Source organism: Chinchilla lanigera, unplaced genomic scaffold, assembly GCF_000276665.1.
Source record: "Chinchilla lanigera isolate Chin_1 unplaced genomic scaffold, ChiLan1.0 scaffold00061, whole genome shotgun sequence".
NCBI lineage: Eukaryota > Metazoa > Chordata > Mammalia > Rodentia > Chinchillidae > Chinchilla > Chinchilla lanigera.
The window spans coordinates 4,729,418-4,740,470 of record NW_004955462.1 but is presented as its reverse complement, the minus strand read 5'-3'; the positions used below and the strand labels follow the sequence as shown (position 1 = coordinate 4,740,470).

Sequence of the window (11,053 nt, the reverse complement as noted above, 5' to 3'; positions counted from 1 at the left end):
AATTCCATTGCATATTGTTACCTTCAAATCAGTTGCTCAGATTACCAGACATAAGCAAGCAAAATTGATCAGGACATAAAAATTTTTAAGCATTAACTGTTCATTTGAATATACCATCAGACATCAGCAATACAGTTATCACAGCTATTCATGTATACATATATTTATTTATTTATTTATTTATATTTTGCCTTCCTTCTTCTTTCTTCTTTCCCTCATCCCAATCATTCCTTCCTTTGAGCAGTTTCTTTCCGTTTCCTATCATCTTTTGTACGTTTTGAGTTTTACCTAGCCTTTCAGATTCCTACAACAAGGAGACAATATGATGTTTACCCATGTGGGTCATATTTCTTTCACTTAGGAGTATGATCTCTAGTTGCATCCATTTACCTACAAAGCCTCGAGTTTTATCTTTTTCATAGCTGAGTTATACTCCATTGTATAAAAATACCATAGCTTTTCTATCCATTCCTCAGTGGATGGGCATCAGTGTTGTTTCCAAGATTTAGCTATAACAAATTGTGCTGCTATAAACATGGGTGCATATATATCACTGTGGTATGATGTCTTTAATTCTTCTGGAAAAATACCCAAAAGGGGAATAGCTGGGTTAAATGGCACTTCCAATCTTAGTTTTCTGAGGAATCTCCAAATTGATCTCCACAGTGGTTTCACCAATCTACACTCCCACCATCAGTGGAGTAGGATTCCTTTTTGCCCACAGCCTCTCCAGCATTTGTCATTGGTTGATTTCTTGATGATAGCCATTCTTTCTGCAGTGAGATGGAATCTCAGTGTTGTTTTAATTTACATTTCTCAAATGACTAATGATGTTGAACATTTTTTCATGTATTTATTCACCATTAGTATCTCTTCATTTGTGAAGTGTGTATTCATCTCAGATGCCCATTTTTGGACTGAGTCCTTGAATTGGGGGGGGTCCTGATATTTTTAATTCTTTTTATGTCCTAGATAGAAGTCCTTTGTCTGAGGGGCAGTTGGCTAAAATTTTTTCCCAGTTCGTGGCTTTTCTTTTTACTTTATTGATGATATCTTTAGATGTGCACAAACTTCTCAACACGATGAGATCCCAGTTGTTGATTCTTTGAAGCATTTCCTGTGCAGTTCGATTTTTATTCATGAGCTCTCTGCCTACCCCAATGTTGTCAACGTGTTTATCTACTTTCCCCTCCAATAAATGTAGTGTTTCTGTCTTAATATTTAGATCTTTGATCCATTTTGACTTTAATTTAGTGCATGGTGAAAGACATGGTTCTAGTTTTAGTCTTCGGCATGTAGAAAGTCAGCACCATTTATTAAAGAGGCTATCTGTCTTCCATTGAACATGTTTAGGCCCTTTGTCAAAGATAAGGTGACTGAATGTGTTTGTAGTTGTATCTGTATCTTTTAATCTGTTCCATTGATCTTCAGGTCTGTTTTTGTGCCAGTACCATGCTGATTTTATCACAGTAGCTTTGTAATATAATTTTAAGTCAGAAATTGTGATTGCTCCTGCCTTTCCTTTGTTTCTCAAGAGTGCTTTTACTATTCTAGGCCTCTTCTGGCTCCAGATGAACTTTAGGAATGTTTTCTCTAGATCTGTGAGGTATACTAATGGTATTTTAATTGGGATTGCATTGAATCTGTACAACAATTTTGGGAGTGTGGACATTTTCACAATGTTCGTTCTTCCTATCCATGAGCAAGGAATATCTTTTCATTTTCTGATATCCTCTTCGATCTCTTTTTTCAGAGCACTATAATTTTCACTGTTTAGATCTTTTACTTCTTTTGTTAGATTGATTCCTAAGTATTTCATCTTTTTAGACGCTATCGAGAAAGGTATGGTATCCCTAGTTTCACTTTCAGTCTGTTTGTTGCTTGTGTATAGGAATACCATTAATTTTTGAGTTTTAACTTTATATGCAGGTATGCTACTGAATTTGGTTATTACATCCATGAGCCTTTTGGTGGAGTTTTTGGGGTCTTCTATGTAGAGTATCAAGTCATCTGCAAATAATGATAATTTCACTTCTTCCTTTCCTGTCCTTATTCCTTTTATTTCTCTCTCTTGTCTAATTACTCTAGCTAATGTTTCCAGAACAGTATTGAATAGGAGTGGTGACAGTGGACATCCTTGTCTTGTTTCTGATTTTAAAGTGAAAGGTTTCAATTTTTGACCATTTAGTATGATGTTAGCTGTTGGTTTATCATAGATGGCTTTGATCAGATTGAGGTAGAGGCCATCTGTTCCTATTTTCTGTAAAGTTTTCATTAGGAGTGAGTGTTGGACTTTATTGAAGGCTTTTTCTACATCGATGGAGATGATCATGTGATTTTTGTCTTTGGCTCTATTAACATGGAGTATTACATTAATTGATTTGCATATATTGAACCATCCCTGCATTCCTGGGATGAATGCCACTTGGTCGTGGTGTATAATCTTCTTGATGATTTGTTGTATTCTGTTTGCTAGTATTTTATTGAAAATTTTTGCATCTATTTTCATTAGGGAGATTGGCCTGTAATTCTCTTTTTTGGCTGGGTCTGTCTCTGGTTTTCGTATCAGGATAATACTTGCCTCCAGGAATGAGTTGGGGAGAATTCCTTCCCTTTCAATTTCATTAAAGAGTTTGAGAAGAATTGGTGTTAAATCTTCCCTAAATTGCTTGTAAAATTCAGCTGTGAATCCATCAGGACCCAGACTTTCCTTCATTGGCAAGTTTTTAATTACATTCTCAATTTCACTGGCTGATATTGAGTTATTTGGGATTTTTATATCATCTTCATTCAGCCTTGGTAATTTATATGTATCTAGAAGTCTGTCTGTTTCCACTGTGTTTTCCATCCTATGAGAGTAAAGATTTTCAAAGTAGGTATTGATGATCTTCTGAATTTCTTCAAGATCTTTAGTGATTTCACCCCTTTCATTCCTAATCGTGTATTTCAATTTTTTCTTTCCTTTTTTAGATAAGGTTGGCTAGAGGTTTATGTACTTTATTTATTCTTTCAGAGAACCAACTCTTTGATTCATTAATAATTTGTATTGGTTTTTTTTAGTCTCTATTCCATCAATTTCTCCTCTGAGTTTTATAATTTCCTGCCTTCTTTGGGCTCTGTGTTTAACTTGCTCTTCTTTTTCTAGGAACTTGAGGTGCAGCATAAGATTTTTTATTTGTGCTTGTTTTGTTTTCCTGAAGTGGGAGTTCACCTCTATAAATTTCCCTCAGAGGACTGCTTTCATTGCATCCCACAGGTTCCTGTAGGTTGTATGTACATTTTCATTTGATTGTAAATAGTGTTTAATCTCTACTCTGATTTCATCTGTGATCCATTGGTTGTTCAGGAGGATGTTATTTAATTTCCAACTGTTTATGGGGTTTTTGTGTTTTCTTTGTCATTAATTTCCAATTTCATTGCACTATGGTCTGATAGTATACATGGGATGATTTCAATTCCTTTGCACTTACTTAAACATGTTCTGTGTACTAGTATGTGGTCTGTTTTAGAGAATGTCCCATGTGCAGCTGAGAAGAATGTGTATTCTGATGCTGTTGGGTAGAACCACTGTAAAAATCTACTAAGTCCATATGTTCACACGTTTGGTTAAGTTCTGTTATTTCTTTCCCAATTTTTTGTCTAGTTGATCTATCTCTTTGTGACAATGGTGTGTTAAAGTCCCCTGCTGTGACTGTGTTGCTACTTATTTCATTTTTCATGTCTGTTAGAATTTGTCTTATATAGATGGGTGCTCCTCTATTTGGTCATAGATGTTTATGATTGTTATCTCTTCCTCTTGAAACTTCCCCCTCACAAGTATGTAATGACCTTCTTTATCTCTTTTGATTGTTCTTGGTTTGAAGTTCACGTTGTCTGCAAACAGAATAGCTACACTTGCTTTTTTCTGAGTTCCTTGTGCATGGAGTATGGCATTCCATCCTTTAATTTTCAGTCTTTGAATTTCCTTTTGAGTTAAATATGTTTCTTGTATACAGCATATAGTTGGATTTTGTTTCCTGATCCACTCTGCTAGTCTGCTTTGTTTGCTGGGTGCATTGAGACCATTTACATGGATGGTTGTAACTGATATGTACTGGCTTATCTTTGTCATGATATTTTCCTGCTGTTGGATCCTCCTTTTTCCCTGCTTAATTGCTTGCTCTGCTTAGTGGTTCCTTTCTTTTGTTGTTGTTGAAGTTGCTGTCTGTTTTATCTCTTTCTAGAATATTTTTAGTACTCTTTGTAGGATTGGTTTGGTGCTCATGAATTTCTTCAGTTGTTCTTTATCATGAAAATATTTTATTTCTCCATTAAATTTGAAAGATAGTTTTGCAGGATACATCAGTCTGGGTTGGAAGTTGTTTTCTTTCAGTACCTGAAATACTTCACTCCAAGCTCTTCTTGCCTTGATGGTTTGTGTTGAGAAGTCTACCGCAATTGTGATAAGCTTTCCTTTATAGGTGATCTGTTTCTTTTCTCTAACAGCTTTTAATATTCTGAGCTTTTGTTGAGTTTCTGGGATCTTGATCACTATATATCTGGATGTAGATTTATTTTGGTTACGATTAACTGGAGTTCTATGTGCTTCACTTATCTGTATGTCTGATTCTTTTTCCATGCCTGGGAAATTTTCTGCTATTATTTCTGCAAGTCGTCTTTTTACGTCATTTGTGTTAACACCTGCTGTTTCATCAATTCCTATTAATCTGACATTGTTTTTCATTGCTCCATCTTGCAGTTGTTGAATTGTTATTTCCTGGTTCCTTGTTTTTAAGAGATCCTGCTTTTTTGTTCATTAGTGGCAATGCTGTCTTCAAGGTCTCAAAGTCTTATCTTCAGCTTAGTTCAAGTGGTTTTGCCAGCTTTCAATGGAATTTTTAAGTTCCTGAATATCTGTTTGCATCTGTTTCATATTTTCTAGTTCTTTTCTATATTATTCACTGAAGGTTTCCATGAGTTGTCTATGCTCTTATATTTTCTTGTCAGTGTCATCTTTGAATATGCTGAACATTTCTTTCATTATTGTTCCCATTTCCTTTTTCACCTGAGACATTATTTCTAATCTGATGTCTTCCGTGGCCTGATGAAGTTGTTTCTTTACTTTAGTTGCTATCATTTCAGAAATTTCAGGTGTATGACTTCCAGGCTCTTCTGTGTTGATGTCTCCTGGACTTGTTTTGGGTGGTGTAGAGGTCTAGGATTGCATTTTGCTCCTTCGTTTTGTCATTTTTGAAGATCCAGAGGTTCCCTAGAGTGCAGCCTCATTCTCCTGATTGTGTGTGAGCGGCAGGGCAAGAGTCTGAAGATCCCCAGTGCTCAGTGCAGCTCCTGTGCTGGTGAGTGCTGGCCAGGTGGGGTCCTAGATGCTCCCAAACTTTCTTACATTCAGCTGGCTCCCAGGTTTTTGTGAGAAGGGCAAGGGAGGCTTGCCAGAGTTCCTGAGACTCTCTGTGGTTTACCCACCTTCCACAAGAGTAGGGAAGATTCAGGTTGCATTCACTGAGGCTTCAGATATTGCCCAGGGCAGAGCCTCCTTCCCACACTGGAAGGGGAGGGGTGAGGGTGGACTCCCTAAGGCCACTGACACTGTCCAGGTTTCAGCTGAGCTCCCAGAGGGGGTGCAAGTTGTTCTCGCAGTGACCACCAAGGGCCCAGAAGTTGACCAGAGCTCCACGTGCCTCACACCTAGTGAGGGAGGCAACAGAGTGGCTCACCGGGATTCCTAAAGGTGTCTGGCGTTCAGCCTAGCCTGCCCCGCCCAACATACTATAGGTGTGGCAAGTAGCCACCGAGGCCCCTGAGGGTGCCTGAGGTCCTGCCTGCCTTGCACACTGGTCAGGGTGGCACCACCACGACTCACCGGGCTTCCTGAAGATATCCAGGATTCAGCCCATTTCCGGCAGACACCTACCATGCTTATTGCATCACAAATGACAGTAGCCAAGATATGGAACCAACTTAACTGTCCATCAAAAGTTGGAATAAAGAAAATGTGACATGTGCACACACAAATAGTATTCACAAAAACAGAAGAAAATTCTGTCATTTGTAACAACACGGATGAACTTAACGGATGTTGTATTAAGTAAAATAACACAGGCACAGCCATATGTTATTCATGTGGAGTATAAAAAAAAATGATCTTATAGAACTAGAAAGTGGAACTGTGGTTACAAGAAGCTGGGCTCCTGGGGGCAGGGACTATTCAGTAGATGTTGATGTTGGTAAAAGGATATAAAATCAGAGATCATTGGAATATGTTTAGGAGATTATATTGTTCAGCAGGGTTAACAAAAATATATAGTATTTTTGAGGAATGCTAGGAGAGTGGATGTTAATTGTTTTTAACCACCAAATTGATAACTATGTGAGGTGATATATATAAAACCATTCCACAATATATGTGCTTCAAACCACTATATTACACATGATGAATACATACAATTTTATGTATTCAATTAAAATAATTTAGAAAAAGTGTTTTTAAAATTATATAAGTTTTTAGTGTATATGTTTAAAATTATTCTTGTCTACAATAAATTTTAAATTTAATTATTTTGAAGCAGGCTTCTCCCAATATATCATGTGAGTCTTTATTGAATATTGATTGTCCCAAAGTGAAATTCATGGTTTACCTGGTTTCTTAAAAAATCAATTGATTTGGCTCCCTTGGTATATGTTGCCCATTTTTGCTTTTTTTGCTTTGCCCATGGCATTTGTCTTTCATCTTTCCTTCTAATTCTATCCATGTTCAGGGTTTAACTTGCTTATATCCTCCTTATTACCTCCTAAACATTTATTATATTTTTCTGTACCTCCATTTAGCATGTGGAATAGAATTAATATAGTTATTATATGGGAACTATCATGTGTTCCATGTTACTTAACAGCCTTTTGTATATATCTTGTTATTTAGTAGAAATAACTGTTGTTTAGTGACTGTTTTCTGTCATATACTTATGGCACATAATTTAAACATTTTGTTATTACTCTATAAGTTCATTGATTATTATAGATCCTAATTATATTGCTTCCCTTGTAAGTGTCTTATAAGGTTCCTTTTAGGTCATTTAACATGGTTGGAAAACTTAATAGGTTACTTAGATTTTTTTTCCTGTGCCCTTTAGCAGCAGCAACCAAAGCAGTTTGTCTCTTAACATTGCAAAGTTCTCTAATATGCTCCATCATAAGTCACATACCCTGGATCTAAGTCAAATTTTGTTACTTCTTAGATATATAGTTTTGATCAAATTAACTCTCTGAGTCTGAATTTTTTAATTGGAAAATAGCAGTAGTACCTTCTTTTTTAGTTATTTGAAGGATTTAGAGAATGCAGAGTAACATGGTGACCTGCACATGGTGGGTATTTAATAAGATCATAATCTTCTCATTCAGAAACACATTGCTTTATACTTCTCATATGACCTTCCTGTCTCCTTTTTTGCTTATCTAGTTTTCACATTCATATCAATGCATTACTTTAGCATTGAGCTACAACTTCATTTTCACTACTTTTAAATTTATTTTCTATTTTTAATAATAGCAGCTGCTTCTTCAATGACTAGTCAAGTGAATGAAATGTTGAAAATATTTGAAAAACAGGCAAATGAGTTGGAGAGGTGAGTTTTTAAAACAACTTTTTCTAATTAAAAAATTAAATACATGTTTACAGTGGAAATATTACATCCACAAACAAAATAAGGCTTCTGTCAAAAATTTAGAGTTCTTACATTGATTTTTATCATTATACATAAAATTAAATATAAAATTATGAAAATATAGAGTGTAAAATGAAATATGAACTATTTGCTATGGAATAACAGTGTGTTAGTTTCTCAAAACATAGAAATAGAAATACTGTATGATCTAGAAATTCCATTTCTGGGTATATTCCCAAAAAAGTTCAAAGCAGACCTCAAAGAGATATTTGCACACCCATGCTTATTGTAGCATTATTTGTAACAGCTGAAAGATGGCAGCAACCTGGATGTCCAACAAGAAACTGATGAGCAAAATGTGGTATATTCCACAGCCACAGTGGATTATTACTCAGTTTTAGAGGAAATACTGACACATTACCACAAAATGGTAAAACTTGAAGACATTACAAGTAAAACCAAACAGTCACAAAAAGACAAACCACTGTATGATTTACCTTGCATTAGGTACCTAGAGTAGTCAAATTCATAGAGACGTAAAGTAGAATAGTAATTGCCAGGAGATACCAGGTGAATGAAATTGAGAATTACTGTTTAATGAAAATAGAGCTTCAGATTTACATGATGAAGAGTTTTCACTTGTAAATTCATGTTCTTTTTGAAAGTAAATGTTGATTATTTTTATTTTATAGTTGACAAAAATTCTGTATATTTATGGTATATAATATGACGTTTTCATATACATATACATTGTGGAATGACCAAAGTGAGTTGTATAATATATTCAGCAACTTCTCATTCTAATATTTTTTTGGTGGTGAGAACTTTAAAAATCTACTCACTTCGCAGTTTTAAGGTTTGCACTATGTCATTATTGACTGTGGTTAGCACATTGTGCAATGGATAGATCTCTAGAATTTATTATCACATCTAAATGAAACTTTGTACCTTGTAATCAACAATCCTTCTTCTCATCTTCCCAAATTAATCATCATTTATTTTATTTCCATGAGTTTGTCCTTAACTAGACCTTGACTCAAAAAAAAAAAAAGGAAAGAAAATTCCGTATGTGAGATCATGAAGTGATTGATATTTAATTGACTTTTTGTACTTGGTGTATTTCATTTAAAATAATGTTCATCCATGTAGTCATAAATGACAAAATTTCCTTCTTAAGGCTGAATAATATTTCATTGTCTGCATTACATTTTTATCCATTTATATATTAATGGACACTTAAAAATTCTATTTTTAGGCTTATACCTGAGAGAAATAAAAACCTATATCCACACAAAACTTGGACATGAATATTCACATTAGCATTATTTATAGTAGCCAAAATGGGAAAGTAATTCAAGTGTCTATAAACTTGTGAATTAGTAAATAAAATGTTTTATCCATATACTTAATGTCATCTTGTGATAAAAAAGGAAAATAGTACTAACACAAAGTGCTATCACAATATACAGTGAACATTTACATTTTTTAAAATGCATATATTAAAAGACACATCACCATTAATACCCCTCAAGATACTCCCCTCACTTCAAGTACACTTATCCCACCATTCTTGGCACTTTCTGAAGGTCTGAAAGTCCTCGTTTTTGGGTCCCATTAGTTGCTTTGATGTCCTGAATCAGTTCAAAACATTTACCTTTCATGGTCTGTTTGACTTTGGGAAAGAGCCAAAAGCTGCATTGTGCCAAGTGAGGTGAATAAGGTGGATGAGCACCCCACAATGTTTTTATTACCCTGTCTTTCTTTTGGATGGTTCTGGACAACAGCATTCACCATATTTTTTTTTACAAAGAGACTTCCAGAACTGCTTAGGAAAGTGGCAAGAATGAAGAGGTATTTTCAGAACTGAGGAGGAATATTTCAAAGGTGATTAATGGCAATGTGTCTTTTATTGTACTACATTTTTAAAAATTTAAATACTCATTTCATAGATGCTATAATGGGGATTTGCCTGAAAATATACTAAGTATAAGAAGTCAATCTCTAAAGATCACATATTGTATGATTCTATTGCTATGCACTATCCAGGACAGGCAAATTTACTAAGACAAAATCGATCACTATCTTATTGAGCTGGGCCAGTGTAAGGAAGAGTGGAAAATGACTTCTGATGGGTATTGGATTCCTTTTGGTTAACTAAAATGTTCTGAATTAGATAGTAGTACTCTTTGCTCAAGCTGGTGAATATTAAAATCCACTTAATTGTCCCCTTTAAAAGTGAATTTTGTAGCATATTACTTATATCTTAATAAATATATTATAAACTTTTATTTAACAAGCAACTCATTTGACCAAAAATATAGTTTGTCTCTATTATGGAATAGGGTCAGGGAACTGTCCCATGCATCAATTTGGCCCAAGGCCTTTTTCTTAATGGAAGTTTTGTGGGAACACAGCCTCAGTCATCATTTATCTGTCATCTATATCTGCTTTTGCGTGTTGTGTAGTAGTGACAGAGACCATCAGGCCTGCAGAATCTAAAATGTTTACTATTTGGACTTTCGCCATCTCCTGCTATGGAATAAAAGTAGCTTTTAAAAGGAATAAGAAAGCCATGTGTGGTGGCACATGCCTGTAATCCCAGCACTCGAGTGGCTGAGGCAGGAGGATCGCTGCAAATTTGAGACCAGACTGGACTACAAAGGCCAGCCTAAACTGCATAGTGAGACCCTGTCTCAAAAAGACAAAAACAAATAAATAAATAAAAAGTATCTTTGTTTACTTGTAAAAATAGATCCTAAACATCATATTAAGTGCAAAACATAAGTTGAAGCAATATACAGATGCCATTTGTATGGAAAAGGAAAAATCAGAAATTGAACACACCAATCAAAATTATAGAATTGAGTAGATAGATGTAATATTATAGAAATGCATAGAACAGGGGCTGGGGATTTAGCTCAGCGGCAAAGCGCCTGCCTGGCAAGCACAAGGTCATGAGTTCGGTTCCTAGTACCGGAGAAAAACCAAAAAAAAAAAAAAGATTTCTGCAGAAATGCATAGAACATAATCTGAAGAAATAATAGCAATCAGATAATATTTCTGGGGAGATAGCACTGGGGCTTTAGAATAGTAGTCAAAATGTACTCTAAACTTTAGTATTTGAAACTCTTTACAAAGAATATATATAAGTGTGTGGTGTAAATAACAAAATAAACATAAAGTTGCAATACATTTTTGGTCTGTTTTTCAGAGCTAAGAATGATCAAAGTTTGTTAGAGGCTGTAAGTATAGCACTCTCAATTTGAAATTGCACTTTGTTATCTTTTAGTAGACTGGAAATTTCCAGTACACAGAATCCTAAATAGATATCTATTGTCTATTCAGTTTATCCAAGAGATTTCAATGAATATGTGAGCTGGGAAGCTTTGTACATT

At 35.0% G+C, this 11,053-nt stretch overlaps 1 protein-coding gene across 3 annotated transcripts in view; it reads left to right on the top strand.

Moving 5' to 3' along the window:
• Positions 1-11,053, top strand: part of LOC102028389 (coiled-coil domain-containing protein 7-like) — a 73,125-nt gene that overhangs the window by 24,421 nt on the left and 37,651 nt on the right. For all 3 annotated transcript variants that reach the window (XR_263097.2, XM_005398153.2, XM_005398154.1), the window contains 2 exons: positions 7,544-7,619; positions 10,870-10,900. Coding sequence is in view for 2 of the 3 variants with exons in the window: in XM_005398153.2 (XP_005398210.1) it covers positions 7,544-7,619; positions 10,870-10,900 (107 nt within the window). In the remaining variant the exon portion in view is untranslated. The remainder of the gene's footprint in view (positions 1-7,543; positions 7,620-10,869; positions 10,901-11,053) is intronic.